General features: G+C 29.0%; 1 protein-coding gene and 1 long non-coding RNA gene across 5 annotated transcripts in view; one reads left to right on the forward strand and one right to left on the reverse strand.

Annotated features, from left to right (window-relative positions):
- zfh1 (Zn finger homeodomain 1) overlaps positions 1-17,969 on the forward strand; it is an 89,743-nt gene extending 71,774 nt beyond the window's left edge. For all 4 annotated transcript variants that reach the window (XM_075820642.1, XM_075820644.1, XM_027350102.2 and 1 more), the window contains 8 exons: positions 1,056-1,787; positions 13,613-13,962; positions 14,032-14,100; positions 14,162-14,299; positions 14,365-15,320; positions 15,473-16,647; positions 16,718-16,809; positions 16,868-17,969. In XM_075820642.1, coding sequence (XP_075676757.1) covers positions 1,056-1,787; positions 13,613-13,962; positions 14,032-14,100; positions 14,162-14,299; positions 14,365-15,320; positions 15,473-16,647; positions 16,718-16,809; positions 16,868-16,969 — 3,614 coding nt within the window. In that variant the 3' untranslated portion in view covers positions 16,970-17,969. The remainder of the gene's footprint in view (positions 1-1,055; positions 1,788-13,612; positions 13,963-14,031; positions 14,101-14,161; positions 14,300-14,364; positions 15,321-15,472; positions 16,648-16,717; positions 16,810-16,867) is intronic.
- LOC142645141 (uncharacterized) lies at positions 5,984-6,931 on the reverse strand. Its single transcript, XR_012846320.1, has 3 exons — positions 6,427-6,931; positions 6,262-6,365; positions 5,984-6,209 (listed from the first exon to the last, which is right to left on the reverse strand). It is a non-coding gene; the product is annotated as an uncharacterized LOC142645141 (long non-coding RNA).
- Positions 17,970-18,334: the final 365 nt, after the last annotated feature.

Consider the following 18,334-nt stretch of genomic DNA (forward strand, 5'->3'; position numbering starts at 1 on the left):
TACAAGTTTTTTTTATAACAACAACAACAAAAACCAAAACAAATGATGATAATGTAGTTGATGTCTAATCTTCTAATATGCTTATATGAAGATGTTTTCGTATAAAAAAAAACGATAAGTGAGGCAGATGTTTTTATTTTTTTGGCCTGTTTAACGGTATATTCTTTTGCATTTATGGTGTAAGACGATGTTTAGATGATGATGATGATGGTTCATTTTGATCTACTTGATTTGAAAAAAGTATTGATTCTACCGTTGTAAACGTTAATTCAAAACACACGGAACGCGGAACACACGATGGAATAATAAGAAAAAGAGTTTATTTCTGTCTGTGTATTGAACGGGATGATAAAAATGATGAAAAAGGAATCAGGAAAAAAACGATAATAATACGTTTTACCAATGGTAATGAGAAACTGATGTATAAACTATTAAACTATAGAATATATTCAGTTGATTTGATATTAGCCCAGTTGTTTCATCGAATAATTCAGTTGTTTTTCTCTCTTAAATGTGCTTTGATTATTAAACTGTGATTTTTCTTTTCTTTGGAATTTGTTGTTGTTATTTGGTTACTCACCGCTATCACCAGAAAAATATCATTAAGTTTGTAAGCGTTTTTTTTCTTCATTGTTTCCTTTTCTTTTCCTTCATTTTTTTTTTTGGGTGCAAATGTGATTTGTTGTAGTTCCAAGAACAAAAATCTTTACTCCTGTTTGCATCATCATAATAATCATTATCATGAAGTCATTTGTTTCGTAACTATCTCCTTTTCTTTGTGTGTATGTGTGTGTGTTTATAGTGTAATCACATTCAATAATCGCTATTATTGAACAAAGATTAACATTCAAAGGGGGACTCAAATGTTTACTGTAGAATCGAATCGAATATCTTAGAAACTTATGCTGGTGGCTAAAAAATCAAAATAATGATTAGTGTTCATTTTCTCATTTTGTTTTCCAATTTTCATTTTCGTAATGTTTATCAGAAAACTATTTTATACCTTATGAAATTAATTCTTTTTTTTCTAATAAATATTATAAAAATCAAAACAGAATCATCGGATTTGAACGTCGACGATAAAGTTGATTTTGATCTATCGAATGAACAGAAGCCATTAAAATATTCTATACCTAATGGAACTAATGAAACATCAAAAACAATCGATAACAATGATGATGATGATGATGATACTAAAACTAAACAATCAAATATAAAGAATCTAAATATTCGACAATCATCGAAATCGAATAATCATCATCTTAATGATGAAAATGATGATGATGCGGATGAAGATACTACAATGGCTGTTGATGATGTTGTTCATAATCAACACCATGGTGGTAATGATAATAATAATAATGAAGATGATGATGATTATGAGATTGATGTTGATGTCGATACTGAACCTGATGTTGATATGTTGACTGAAACGAATGGCTTTGGATCATCATTAAATGGATCAATACGTCAACCATTAGATTGTATTCCGGTTGAAACCGTCCTACGTGAACATTCTTCATCATCATCAATTCTTACCGATGGACCATTATCATTATCATCGCTTCATCAACCACCACCACCACCATTACCATTAACATTATCCAAATCGAATGGTACATCTTTTATGCCTTCCAATAACAATACAACAACACTCATCAATGAATCAAACCAAATGTTGACCAAACCAACTAATTCAAACCAAAATTCTCATCAACATTATCATCATCAGAATCATCATTCGAATGGTAGCAGCAATAATAACAGTAAAAATCAACATCCAAAATGTAAGTTTCTTTATTTTTACATTTTCAAAAAAAATGCAATATAACCTGATTTCCAAAAATTTGAAAAATATTAGCTACATTTCAAATTCATTGTTTATGGATCACAAAACTGTTACCCTTCCGGTGAAAAAAATGAAAAAATGAATTGAATTTCTATGCAATGAAATGAAATGAAAAACTTTGAAAATTTGAATTTATTTTTTATTTCATTTTATATTCTTGATCTGCATTTTGTGGGGGAGGAATACCTTCAGGCTTTTAAACAATCATTTTGGTTTTTTTTTCTTTAAAATAATGGATGTTTCTTGGTGGAAATACTAAAATTTACCAACAAAAAAAAAAAAAAAAAAAATTATCTCTTGTTTTCTCTGTGATTCTTTAGGCTCATTAATGGATTTTTTTGTGAAAAAATATATTCAGGTATCATTTGTTTTAGTTGGTGATATCTCTCCGGATGACTTGATTCTCGCTTATTTTTTTTTTTGCTCCGTATTGTATTTCTAGCTTTAGTTGATGATGATGATGAAATTAATCGTCGTCGTCGTCGTCACTATACTTGTTTAAATGATTCACATTGGTTCCAAATTATTTTAATTATCTTTTTTTTTCCTTTCTCTCTCTCTCTCTTTGCTTTTATTTAATCATCATTATATTCGCTATACATTTTATACACATATAAATGTGTTTCATGAATCTTTTATAATATTCAGGCAAAACCGCCATCGCCGCCGCCAATTTTCACGCAAACACACAACAACAACAACAACAAAATTTTTAGATTCCAATCGAATCATTTTCATGGTTTGATGCCTTTCTATCTATCTATCCTAGCTTTATTTATTTATTTGGTGGTGAATCCATTGGTGTCATTGTCATCATCATCATCATCAGAATTGTGGCTGCTGCTGCTATTGCTGATGGTTCGATGCTTAATTATCTAATTAAGGTTCGTCGCTTAATTTCTAGTTCAAACCATTCAATGATTTTTTTTTCTCTCTCCTCTACTATTGATGATGATGATGCTTTCTCTTCATTTTCATTCATTTTCGGTATTTTATTTTGTTGTTGATTATTTTATTCTATATTTTTTTTCTGTTGTCTTCGATCGGATGTCATCAACATACACAAAGCTCTATTGTTTTTTTTTTCATTTTCGTTTTTTTTTTTGGGTTCCTTGATCAATGTGTGTAAACAGGGCCATTTAATGACTACTTCGATTTATTTTTTTTTCACTAAAGATCGATTTTTTTTCTTCTTCACATCGTATTCTATTTTTCATTCTGTTTATTCATTCCATCATTGGAATTCAATTTGCTTTCAAATTCTGGTGACCTTTTTTTCCACTTTCGCTTGTCTATTTATACCATTCTAACCGAAAAAATATTCTCAATATCAATTTCATACCTTGATAGGCTTTCATTCTCGCTTCCCGAAAAAAACAACATTGAAATTCTCTTTTTTCTATTCTACAGAACATATTAGATTAACGATCCTACTGGAATGATGATGGCATTAAAATGAATCAAATTCATCGATGTTAGCAGCTTGCTTGCTTTCACATTTATAACATTGAAAACATCTGACCCATACACACATACACTTTTTTTTGGGATATGATGATGATGATGGTTGTCGTTTTGTAAACTTGAATTGTGTTCAAGTTGAAACAAAAAAGAAATAAGATCAATTGTTTTAATGATGCACATATTTTGGAAAAAAACACGGTTAGATGGATAGAGCAAAAAAAAAGAGAAAGGCAACACATGTATCGAGAATTCATATATATAAACTATTCATGAATAAAAACACAGAGGTATGACAACCTTCATTCCTTCCTTTCAACAACGTAAACAACATTTTCGGATCAATTGGTGTTGATGATCTTTTACGAAGCGTAAAAAAAAGGAAAATGACCCTTCTCATTGCTGTACAAGAAAAATTTACGTTTAGTTTCGAACAACTACAGCATTGGCCATAGGTGTATTTAGGGAGAGAGAGAGAAAACAAAAACATCATCGAATCAATTGATGTTTCTTTTTTTTTAATGCTGATCTCAGCAAATCAATAATAATAATATTATTGTTGTTGTCATGTTTGTTAGTATGATTAGTATTTTATTCTTGTTTATCAAATTCGTTGTAATCGTTTAAGGATTCTTTTTTTTTGGTTGTTTCTGGACAAATACATTGTGATTAAATTTGAAATGTAACCAACATTTTTTTTCTGGAATGTTCATACGTGCTTGGTTTTTGTTGAACAAAATTCATATTGTTGGCGATAAAACGAAATGAGAAAAATTTATCATCATCATTGGAAAAAAGGACAGAAATGTTAGACAGAAATCTCTCTAATTAATATTGACTTTTATTAGATTTCAGGATTTTGATTCAGCATCTAATCATTTTTTTTTTTTTGAAATGGAATGAATTTTATTATAATTTTTTTCAATGATGCAAATGGATTTTTTTTTCGTTTTTGTTTTTCTCTTCATTCCTGTATGAATGAGAATTCATTTTAATAGAATAATTTATTACTTTTTTGAAACAAAAACGAATTTTCAAGATGAAACCTGTGTGTGTGTCTGTGTTTGTTGGTGATTTTGTTTCACCCACTCAATGGGCATTAAGTCTATTATCAAAATTGACACTTTTTTTGAACATCACCCAGTGTTATTTCAAAATAAATCTTTCTATTTGTTTCAAATGAAATTATTTTCTATTTTTTTTTAAAGATTCATAATGTTTTTTTTTCTGGCATCAACATTAAATTATTATACAAAATGAACCATTTTTTTTATTTCACTACTTGGAAAGAAAAATTGTCGCATAAAACTTTTTTTGTTTGTTGTTTGCTGTTCAAAAGAAAAATATTCATTACCATTTTCCATTCCACAGAAACAAAAAGTTTCAGGTACCTTTTTGTTCAACGAAAAAAAAGTGGATATAAGAATCCATTTGGGAGCCTAAAAAAACATCCATTTAAGGATTTCAGGTGTTCCACATACGCACTCTTTCATTCATCTAAAAGTACTTTTGATTTTTTTAAAAAAACACTTGAAATCTATCCATTAACCAATTGCTTTTCTTTTTGGAAAAAAAGGATAAAATATAATGAGTAGGAATATTTTTCATACTTTAAACCTTTAATTTCATATCTTTAACCAAGATAATATGACATTTTTTTCTCTTCCTCTTAAAAATAAAATTAATTGCCATTTTGCATTTATTTTTTTTCTTTGGTAAAATTTTATCATGTCATGTGAAAATATATACCTGAAAGAATGGCTACGACACACACACGTACAATTTCATCATATGAATGAATCTTTGATTCTCTAAGGAGCTTTCAACTTGCAAATTGGCTTCTTCTTTTCTGTGATAATACATCCTTGATACTTTTATATATTTCGTAAATTCAATGATGTTGATGTTTGAAAGAAAGAAAGAATGAAAAAAAGAATGATGAGGGCTACCATTTATTTTTATTTTTCTCTTTTTTTTCTTCAATCTTTCAGGGGAGCTTTATAATCATTAATATTATGATTATATGGTTGTTTCAATGTTAACAACAATGAGGAAAAAAAAATTCCATGTCGATTCTTTTAATATTTGGTACTCCACACACTAATAATATTCTTTGTTCGTGAGATTCAGTGTGTGTGCTTGATGAACGATGAAACGCGAGTTTTATTTCACAACTAAGAAAAATAATCGTTGTATTCCTGACCAGGAGAATTCCAGGAGAGAATTTGAAGACGACAGCTTTTTTCTTTCGTTTTTTTTGCTCTCCAGTCACGTTTACCTCATCATCACTTTATCACACACACACACTGATTTTATAATATGAAATACGTAAGACTTTCATGCACATTACATTACAATGGAATTAAGATATGATAACGGATTCATCATCATCGACAATGAAAGTGTGTGCGTATAAACAATATATTCGGGAGTAAAATCTTAATATTTATTTCATTCATTTAAGAATTCATTTTTTCCTCACATAAACTCATTATTACCTTTGTTTTATCCAAAAAAAGAAAAATGAAAAATCGATTAATGTTTTTCAAATTTTCATCAACAGTTTCTTGGATTAGTTTTGCAAAAGTTTTTGCATTTTTTTTCCTGGTACATTTGTCATTACAAATAGTACTTGAGTAAGAAAAAACGTGTCTCATTTATGAGTGAAAGAAAAAATTTTGTAAATTGTTTTTCTATTCAATTTAGTTGTTGAATTTCTTTTTTTTTCTTGAAAATGGATAGTTATATTTGTATGATGATTGTCTTGATTGGTATCGATCGATTCCTTATACTGAAAACATTTTTGCAACCAAATCGAAAATCCCAAATGATATATATAAAGTTGAACATCCACCACCACCACCATTGTGACATTATTTCTTTTGATTTTCTAAGTAAACTTTAGGCACACGGGTGATCCAAAAGCGAAAAACACACACAAACACACTTACGGGTATAACCAAAAAAGTCCTGAGTACGTGAGTTTCATCAATTCGCAATTTTTCTCCTTTTTTTTTCTTTGGTTACGTTTTTTGTTTTGTTTCTGTAGAAAATTCTAATACAGGGCAAGAATTATTATTATTATTATTATTTTTCATTTCAATTTTAATTTTCACCAAAATGCAACCAAATCTTTGCCAATGACGTCTGTGTGTACAGAAAAATGAATGAATGAATGAAAAGTAAATGAGAAAAAGCCCATCCAACAATAATCGAGTTTATAGTTTTTTTTTCGTTTTCGATTCTTGTTCGTATCATCATCATCATTGTGATTAAATTAGTATGAATCTACTATTCACACACTAATACCATTCCTGTTTTAGATTTTCAATTTTCAATTTTTTTTTCTTCAAAAAATAGAAAATTTCGATTGAATTTTTAGTATTCTTGTCACTCGCTTTTTTCTACTTCTTCTTTTCATCGCTACATTTGATTAGAAGAAGGTAATGCACGCCTTATTCAATCAGAAACAAAAAAACAAAAAAAAATTTTGCTTTGAGAAATTATTATTATTTTTTCGTTTTCGAAAATTGATTATTGAAATTCAATTTCATTTTTTCAACAGTCATTTGTTGGTTTTGTTTTCTAGAGTTTTCGAACTTGAAAAATTATGTGAAACGTTTTCTAATGCGTTTTTTTTTGGTATTGAAAAAAAATCGCTCAGGTATAGAACCTGAAAATTATTGATAGTTTTTTTTGCATGTTTGAACCTGACATTGTTGAGAAAATTTTCCAAATAATTTTTACCTACAAATTTTTTTTTTTGTTCATTTATTTTCAATTTTTCGTTTTTGTTTCATCAATTCCAGTTTGTTATGTTTTGTTTTTTGTTTTCGTTGATAATCCAATAACCAAGAAAAAAAAATTTTCCTGTTTCATAATCTTAAAGGTATTTGTGGTGTGTGTTTGTTTTTTTTTCTGGTAAGTTCTGTGTGTGTAATATTTAATCCAATTTAATTGGCTGGCTTGATAGTTTGGATGTTGATGATATTGATGTAAACATCCTGTTGTATTTATTTATTTATTTTTCATTCATTAAATTCATGGTTTTATGGATCTACTGGATTTTTTGTTTCCTTATTTTCACTTAGATAATAATTACCATTGGTAAACCATTTCATAATCCATTTTATTATTGTTTTCTTTCCTCTCTCTCTCACACTCATATATCATTAAGCCAACTGAATGAATATTGAATTCTATCGTTTTTTGGCAAAGAATTTTCTTATTCTTTGAACAAGGTGTGGTTCTTTTCACATCAATTTTGTTTTTAAAAAAAATTTTTTCATTGAAACATTTGCAAGAAAAAAGTGCAAGCGATTCATTCATTCATTCACCCGATTTTTTTTCTCATTCATTGTCAACCCAGAATACTTTTGTTTGAATTGCTTCAGGGTTATTTACACATGTGAATAACATGTTTAGTAAACGAATATTTTTTTATCATTATTATTATTTATTGACAAACAAACAAACAGAAAAAAAGAACAAATCGACAGCAGCAGAATGAAGCAAAAAAAAAAACGACGATGGCATCACTAATTATGTCGTCATATATATAGATTTGTCGATTATATTAAAAAGAATTCAATCAATCTATCAGCTGCCTTTTAAATTCTTTTTCATCATTGTTATCGTCGTCATCGGCTTTTAAATATTTTTTTTTCTTCATCATCATCATCGTCGTCATCAGCTTTTTTATTAATCAATTATTTACTTTTTGTGCTTATATTTTTTTTTATATTGACTTGATTTGCTGACGTGATTTGCTCTCGTCGTCGTTTTTTATTTATTGGTTAAATATCTATATGAAAATGTTTCCATCATCATCATCATCATCATCGACAACATTATTGGATTTTCGCCATTTTCACTTTAGAAAATTTTGATTGATTGAAAGGTGTAAAAAAAAATATATATTCCGGTGGTATATTCTAGTCATTCTTTTATGTTTCGTTTTTTTTCTATAGGAATATAGATTCTTCAATGTTTACACGCGCACATTCTATATGAACTCAATTTATTTTTATTGTAATAAAATGATCGACATGTTTGCAAAAAAACAGCGATACAGCGTTTTTTTTTCGATCCTGAGTTTTTCAAATTCTTGATTCAATAATTGAATGTGTGTATGTGTGTGTGTTTATAATTTTGACATATTGGTATTCTCGGTTACTCTGGTTACATCATGATGATGATATATACCTCTTTTTTTTTACTTTTGACAAATATAATAATAATCGATTCGGGTTTTCATTTCTATGTGTGTTAGTATAGTTTTTTCTCGGTAATCGTTTTGACACCCACATTGGCATTTCCAAAAAAAAAACGAAAATATTCATTATTAAAAAGGTGTACTTTTCACACTTTATGAAAAAGTGAAATTCGAAGAAGAAGAAGAAAAAAAAATTCAATTGCTTAGCAATTTCATTGCATTCACTTTTCACAAAAACTCTATGTGAATTGATGAACACAAAAACAAAATATATTTTTTGGATACAAAAACAGATAAAGAATGTGTATCTATTTTGGTTTCTGTTGACAACCATAACTTGATTCATCATCATACACGTTCCAAATGATTGAATTTTTCTTCGACAAAAAAAAACAAATAATCATAATCAAATGACAAAACAAAATGTCTGTATATATTTTGTATGATGATCAAATACTGATTCCGATGTTTATTATCATTATTATTATTAACGACGATGATGATCATCATATATCAAAGAAAATAAATGTTCTATGTCTAGACATTATTATTACATTGTCATGGACAATATTCTTTTTTTTTCAATTCATTTATTTTTTTGGATCAATAATTTACGATAATTTTTTCCTATCTAGATGAACTGGATACTTTACTGGAGATTCGGATTATTCTTTCTTTTCTTTTTTATATATGACAATTTCAGGAGATTATTACATATATTGATTAGATTAATATATTTTCTTTGTTTGTTAATCACCTGTCATACATTTTATCCAAATATGTTATGTTTATGTCATTTCATGTAATACTTATGGTTTCCCCCATTGGCCAAACACTGATGATGATGATGATGAATGATCTGATTGATTGAATATAATTTAATCGATCACATTGATCATCATCATCATCATCATTTGTGTGCATACGTTATCCTGTTTCAAGTTGTCTTGATGAAGATGATAGATTCAATTGATGATTTTTTTTTCTGTTGTTGTAAGCATTTCTCTTTCTCAATTGAACAATATTGATGATGATGAACATTTTAGGTAACAAACTGTGTTAAGCACGTTTCTATCAATTGTTGATGTGTGTTTGCATCACATGTGTATATCTGGAATATTTATTATTTAATTTACTTCAATTATACTTAATTGAACTTATTACTGTTGATGTTTTCAATGCTTTTTTTTTGTTGAATAGACTTGCCCTTTCAATAATGCTCTCTTCCTTTTTTGTTGTTCTGTTTGTGATGTTGTTCACTACCATCATGATGTTTTCAATTGATGTATCCTGAAAAATGATGAAATACACACACACACACACACAACATCATTCTCCTGGAACACGTATTTCTTTACTCATTTGTTTAATATATTGATTGAATGTTTTTTTTTCTCTCTTTGATCAATTTATTCATCTTATAAATTGACTAATTTATGTTCATTTCCGTTTGTTTTGAATTTTCTTTCTTTTTGTCGTTTTCATAAGCTCGATATAATTGAAATAATAATAATATCAAACGAAAGGAACGGCAAATTTTCTATTAATAAAAACAAAAAAAAAAAAAAACAAATACAAATATAGTTTTTGCAATCATGATTGACCATAAAGTTATAATGTAAATGATAATGATGATGGGCAACCATTTACAACCTTTATTTATTTAAATTCATTTTCATTATTGTTAATCGTCAATTTACCATATGTTCTTGTCATGAACATTGTAATTAATCATTGGTTTTGGCTTGTTGTTTGTTTTTTTTCATATTCAATTAAATTGATGGCTGTTTTTAATTAAAAAAAACTTATCTTTTATTTCAATTCAAATTGAATTGCTATAAATCAGGTGATGCTCAAAATTACAAAACCGATGATCTCTATACCGATGAATAATTTGATTTTGTTTTTTTTCGGTTGAAGCTTTTACAATATAGAATAATGATGGTGACAATATTGTTGTTGTTTGAATAGGAATGAAAAATGCAATTTATTTTATCGACCGGACCGTTTTTTTTAGCTTTTGGTAATGTGTACTTGCCAAATAAATAAATAAATAAAGAATAAATTTACATTCTCTCATCAATATATATGCACACCACCGATGATGATGATGATGATACTGGATATTGAATTGATGTTGAAAATTTTTCTGTTTTCTTCCCTTCCTTTTTTTCATTCACTGATATAGCTTAATTCATTGATATTTTAGGTTATATATTTTTCATTTATATGCAAACTATGTGGTCATTGTCTCCTTTTTTACCGTTCTTATTGTTATTTTGTTGATTTACATCCTATTCATCGTTGTCGTCGTCGTTGAAAACATTAAATAATGCCGATCGCCATCATCACCTCATCATCGACGGTGGCCGTCATCATCATCATTATTGTCGTATTCGAATAAAAAAACACGGCGTGTGTGCATTTGAAAATTGAAAAAATTCTCCCTTTTTTTGCTCTGGATCTCATACAATTTCTTTTTATTATTATTATTATTATATTCACCAGATTCTATTGTGGAATTGCCAGGACCGACTATTATTTATATTTTTTTTTTTTTGTTTTGTTCGCTCACTTTACACTTTATATGTGTGTGACCAAATTCTCACTCTAACTCTATTCTTTACCTTCTTCTTTTGTTCTGTGTTCGTTGTCGTTATATTTTCATTTATTATAAAAAATGAAATCATTCGATTGTGTTTGGTGACAACAACAACAACAAAAAGTCAATAACAGCACCCCGTTCACCGTTTTTTTGTTTTGTTTGTTTGTCTGGTATATTTCTGGTGATGATGGTAAAGATGATTTACACATTATTTCATAATTTTTTTTCTTCACAATGACCATCAGTGAATAATCGTTGAATATTCTAAATGCATTTAATTGATTGAAATTGAATTCCATTCTTACAATATTCAGATTTCAATTCTTAAATAATTTTTTTGTTTTGTTTCCATGCTAAACATATTTTTCATTGAATTTATTTTTTTCATCATCATATTTCTAACTTTAATAATGATGATGAAGAATAAATTCCATATTTAATCGAGTCTTTTTTTTCGGGGGTTATAAACATATACTTGGTAGTGGATGATGATGATGCCTGATGTTGTTTGTTATATCGTTTTTCATTCTATATTATTGAATGGAAAAAATTTTTTAAAAAAAATTTGGTAGCCACCACTAACGGCTGTCATCAACACGTGTGTCTCCATTTATATTTATTTATTTATAAAAAATATTATATAATATAAACACACACATACGTTTTTGCAAAAACAATCATCGATCCATTGTTTTCTATTATAAATAGCCTTTTTTAGTCTTCATCATTTATTTTTCTTTTTTACCAAACATTTGCTACCTAATTTCTTTACATTTCATATATATGATCATTATTGCTTCGGTATGATTGTAATTAATAACATGAATCGATCATGACCAGGATTAGCATCGATCGTATTTTTTTTTCCTACTACTACTATTTTACAAATACAAATAAAGGTCTCTATTCAGATTAATCGTTGTTGCGTTATTAAAACGATTTAGATTTTTTTTTCTGTTTGCTTCGCTGTCCTCTTCATCTTCTTCATAGCTTTGATTATTTTCAATTGTCGAATAGAAATAAAGAAAAAGAAAAAAAAATTCTTATTACTTCCATTGAAAGTTATTTGATTTTGATTCAGTTAAAGTTTTTATATAAATGAAAAAAAATAGGTATCAATCATAAGCAATGAACAAAGCTTCTGAATAGCTTGAAATGATTTCAGTAATCAGGATCCTTAGATTTGGAATTTTATTTCATTTTAAAGATGTTCTTTTTTTCACTTACTCATTCAGTTTACTGTTTCTGGTGAATGTAAGATAAGCTTTCTTATTTGTTGTCAAATCAATTGATCGTCCAAAAGAAAATGCTGATGATGATGATGATGATGATAATAAAAATATATTTGCCTTTCATTAAATATATATAGAATTGTGAAATGGAATTGAGAATCATCTTTTTCCTATTTCAGTCGGTATTTTTCAAAAAAAATATTCTTTATTTATAATTAAGCATAGATACATTTCATTTTTTTTTTTTGAATTTTGTAAATAATATTTGCAAATACGAATGATTCGTTTTTTATTCATTCAATTGTATATGTGATGATAATCAAAATGTAAACTAAAACTAAACTGTTTTATTGCTGATAAATCAGAGATTGATTCTTTTTTTTTATTATTATTCGAATCTATCCCGTTTGTACCATTTGAAAATGAGTTTTTTTCTTTCATGGTAAATTATCTTTTTCGTTTCATTTCTCCAAACTCTCTATCTCTATCTCTCCCATTTTTTTTCTTCAAAATTTTAGATTATAGATTTTCAATAGTTTTATATAGGGTCATTTATGTTTATGAAAGAAATGCTAATTTCTCATATTCTTATATGATCTAATTTGTTTTATGTTTAACGTTTTTTTTTGTTTTATCTGAATGGTTAATAGCAGGCAAAATGGCAGGGATTTATTTATTCGTTTTTTTATATTCTCTGTTCATTTTGGCATTACAGCATACACATCGATATTGTTTTTTTATTTTTTTATTTTTCAAAAATCTTCATTTGTCTTGTTAAAAAATAAATTTAACACATTCACTTTTTTTTCTTTTTTCTTTCTTCTTTTTTTTTCGGTAAGACAAATTGTTTTACCTCGCTTTGTTTTGTTTTTTGGCTGTCGAATAATACTGAATATCATGAATATAGTAATAATAGTGGATCTCATTTTTCTTATTTCCGCTTTATGAATGGTTATTTGTTTCAGATTTGACAGTTTGAATTATGAACAACACAAAAGAGAATCTTTTCATGATCAAACAATTTAAGCTTTTTTTTCTAGCTTTTCATTCTTAGATCAATTCACTTGATTCGTTCAACTGATGGTGAATGATGAGATTGATAAATTGTTTTTTTTGTTTTGTTTTTCACTCGAGTTCGATTAAAATTCATAATATAAATAAATAAACTGATCGAATTTTATTATTTATTTATTCCAATTTTTTTTGGCCTCCTTTATTTTACTTTACTTTTTTTTTGTGTATTATTTTAGCCGATTTGCCCACACAATTGGACGTTTCACGCTGTACGCATTGCGGCAAGCTGTTCCGTGGACCACGTTCATCAATTTCATTGCAAGAACATATAACCAACATTCACGCTGCCGTGGCGCCTATTTCATCAGCCGGCAAATATTCCAAAGCTACGTCACCATCATCAGCGATGCCATCGATTAGGCCATCATTTACCATTTCGGGTAATGGTGATTTGGCCAATGACAGTGGTGGTAGTGGTGAAGGCGTTAACGATGATACTCAATCCTGTACCAAATGTTCGATTACTTTCGAAACTCGAGAAGATTTTGAAAGACATCAGCTTTTACATGCCAATAAATCTGCTCACGTATGTAACATAACTGAATTTAAATTTATTTTACTAAACTGACCCATCGTTTTATTAAATTTTTTTTAGTCAAATGATAATGGCCAAGTATTGCGCAAATTCAAATGTCAAGAATGTTTTAAAGCATTTAAATTCAAGGTATGCTTCCTAAACAATGTAATCGAATTTTTTTCAACATAATTTTTTTCATATATATTAGCATCATTTGAAAGAACATATACGCATCCATAGTGGAGAAAAGCCATTTGAATGTGCTAATTGTGGTAAACGATTTTCTCATTCAGGCTCCTATTCATCGCACATGACCAGCAAAAAGTGCCTAATTGTTAATCTAAAAGTAATAATAATTAGAATTATTTTTGATTTGTTTAATTTAATTATTTTTTCATGGTATTTTTACAGGTGCGAAAGTCGGACCAAATTGGACGTACTTCTCGTTCATCTAATCGTTCAAATCAAACAAATGGCACTGCAATTTCGAATGGTATTCTAAGCCTTAACGATTCTATGAGTGAAACCGAAAAAAATCTACCGTTTTTTCCCAATGTGCTGGATTCTCAAAATGTCAAAAACATGTCACCATTTAATACATTCAATAATTCTACAACTTATTTTCCAAACGGCTTCCCTGCTAATTTGATGGGCCTCAATTCTTTTCTAAACGTTACAGCACCAAATCTTGAATTATTTAATTATCTGCTCGAATCACAAATGGAATATAAAGGTTTCAAAAATTTACCATCACATTTTCTTGCCAGTATCAACAGTAGTGGTAGCCAATCGAATGTTGAAGAATTTGAAAAACAATTAAAAAAAGAATTTATTGAAAACGCAGACATTGCTTCCATACGACGTTTGTTACAAATCGCTCAAGCTGCTGCTGTATCTAAAGTGCAAGACGAACTCACTTCAGCTCATTTGAATGCAAATCTTCATAATGATCCAAACCTATCCAATTCATTTCTTAATCTAACGAAAATGGCACATCTAGATTCGAATAGCAAATCTACCGAAGATATTGATCCCAATCGAAAATCACCTTCTACTCCTACGAAAAACTGTCCAAGTTTGTCAGATTTAAAATCGGATTTTAATTGCAAAAATCTCAATGAAAGTACCAATCTCAAAATGGAAAGCGATGAAGAATCACAACGCGACTCTAGTTCTTTGGACGAAGAAATGCTTATGGCTGATGGTAAAAAGGTTAGAGTACGGTCTGTTTTAAGCGAAGAAACTTTGCGCATTCTTCGCGCACAATACGCAATCAATCAACGGCCAAAAAAACAAGAGATTCATCGATTAGCTGAACAGGTTAACTATGCGCCTCGAGTAGTTCAAGTTTGGTTCCAAAATATGCGGTATGTTAAATTCTGTTTGACCTTTGTTGTCATAGCACTCACTTTTGACCTTTGCACATTTTTTTTGAATTTATCTTTTTATTTCATTCACAACGATTTTGTCATGATCACGTTTGCAAACGCACATTAATACCAATATCCAACACCTGTAGAGCTCGTGATAGACGTCTAGGTCGTCCGATACAGAGCATGAATGATTCGCTTAACACTACGACCTCTAGTTTGGGCACGATGAACATTGGTACCGGTTGTCTAAATAGTTTGAATTATTCATCCACTGACCAAACTACCAATATGAACATCAACCAACAACAATCTGGGCAACTTTTGACACAATCCGCTGCACATTCCGGGTCCAATTCATTAGTAGCGGTACCAGCAACAGCACTAGCCGCAGGCATTCCTTCTCCTTCACCTTTTAAGTCCACAACTTCCTCTGTAGCTCCCATTGTTTCTTATGGCCAGCACAATTTCATCAATAATGGCACAACCTATTCATCATCGTCATCGTCATCACTGTCGCCTTCGCTTATTGTCGGCCAGAATCGTCATTGTAACGATTCTAGTAGTAGTTTTAGCTCTTATTTGAATACAACAAGCAACCAGCACGCACAAAAGCCATTGATTTCAATTACGCAGCCATCAACGTTGTTTCAAAAAACCGATGCACCAATTCAAGCCAAGTTATTTGACAACAATTTATTTGACAATTCTGACACAATTTCTTCGACTCATGATGAACCTTTAGATCTTTCTTTCAAATCAAAATCATTGAATTCAAGTGGTGGTTCATCTACAGCTGAAAATTCCCTTGAAGATGAAGTATTAAATCTAAGTCTCAAATCCACCGGCAACAATTGTGCTATAGCTCCAACCTGTCTTGATGTCAATAACAGCTCACACAATAAAGATAATTCATCAGTGGCCACCACCGCCGTCCAACCAAATGTATCGTTGACAATGCTGCAACAACAGCATGATCTTGATGCGGACAATCTTCGTATAGTTTTACTTAACAATTCAACCTATGGTAAATCCTGTAATGAAACCGGTAGTAATAGTAGTAACAATAGTCCGCGATCTATCCGAGGCCGAAAACGAATCGCTCCTGAATTGGATATAAACACCAATAGTTCAAACGATTCAAATAACAACATTATGCGGACAAATAATTCATCACCAAAAAAAGAGATGAAGCTCAATGGTTCATTAAGTAATCAAAATTCTCCCGACAACAATCAAAGTGAAGGATTATTCACGTGTGATCAATGTGATAAAACTTTCAGCAAACCAAGCTCATTGGCTCGACATAAATATGAGCATTCGGGTAAGTGTTTTGCTAATAAAAATACTGATAAATGATCCACTAATGTTTATCTATTAATTCGATTGATTAGGTCAACGGCCACATAAATGTGATGTATGCAACAAAGCTTTCAAACACAAACATCATCTGACCGAACATAAGCGCCTTCACAGTGGTGAAAAGGTTTGTATTTGATTTTATTTTTTCATTCTTATTCTGATCATCTTTTCTCTATTTTTAGCCCTTTCAATGTACAAAATGTCTTAAACGATTTTCTCATTCGGGTTCATATAGTCAACATATGAATCATCGTTATTCTTATTGTAAACCGTACCGTGAATAAACATTCATATTTAGTTAACCCTGTGAATTTTATTTGATAAACAATGGTAATGAGCCGAAAATACAATCAACTTTGCTATTTCTTATAATTGTTATTGTTTTCCAAATCTTCCGCGCTGTATCACCAATTAATTTGATGTTAATACACTTAGTAAACTCAAATTGTTGATTATGGTTAAATCAACAGATCATGGTCCATCATCTTTATTTAAACACACAATACTTTTGTTTCTACATCATATTGTCAAAATGTAACAAATTAATCATACGTTCATCATCTCTCTCCAATCATATAAAATATCTATTTGAAAATAGTTTGATAAATACTTCAACAATCAAATTTTTTTAATGTTAAAAAAATTGTTTTTCATTTTTTGTGCCAAACAAGAGGATTAATATGATTGCAATTAATATATCTTTGTAATTTACTCAGTCAATCTAAGAAAAAAAACTTTCAATCATCATTAAGTTGTTTATGATGATAAGAACTGTTATCTATTCATTTTTAATTATTGTTTGTAAAATCAATGTCAACATATTGCAATTAGTGCATCAACAATAACAATAATAAAAACAACAACAAAAACAAAACAACAATATTAATCCATGAAACACTCATTCAAATATATTTTGTTGATCGAAGAATTTCAAATTTTGTTTGTCTCAGGATTCTTTAATCTCGAAAAAAATGGAATCCATTGTTACTATTACAATTGTATCACTTTTCAGAAAAAATACACGACAAAAGGATAAAAAAAATACATTTTTATATATTTCATTGAATTATATTTGTTCAAACACTCTTTTCTTTCTAACATTTAATTCGTTCTATTCGCCATTCGAGTGTAGAACTAGTCTTCAATTCGTATTTTATGTTTTCAAATGTCAAATTTTTTTTTGTATATTTTCAGCAATTATTCATTAAAAACAAAAACAAAAAAATTGAAAAATTGTTCGATATTTATTTGTTTTGTTTCACATCTTATAAATCGAACACAAATTTTACCCTCAACAAAAAAAAAGAAGAAACAAACATCAACGATAATAGCTACCCAGGTCCATCCATTCTGCTGGGAACAAATTGCAATCGATATGATTACCTTTTTTTTCTATCTGTTCCATACGATTATTATAATTATATAAATAGAACCATTTCAAACCATTTTATATAGTTTTCTATTAGTCATTTACACATTATATTTATGATTAATCGAACATGCAATCAATCACTCACTCACAAATTAAACACACACATAGGTGCACTTCGGCAAAATAAATAATGCCGGAACAATGTTATTGAACAAGAAGATCTGTCTGTTTATCAGAATCCATCCATCGAATCGAACTTGTATCTTGACGAATATTT

Source organism: Dermatophagoides pteronyssinus, unplaced genomic scaffold (genome assembly GCF_027571235.1).
Source record: "Dermatophagoides pteronyssinus isolate colony J.1.1.1.1 unplaced genomic scaffold, Derpt_VIB-CSIC_2022.12 sq0007, whole genome shotgun sequence".
Lineage (NCBI taxonomy): Eukaryota > Metazoa > Arthropoda > Arachnida > Sarcoptiformes > Pyroglyphidae > Dermatophagoides > Dermatophagoides pteronyssinus.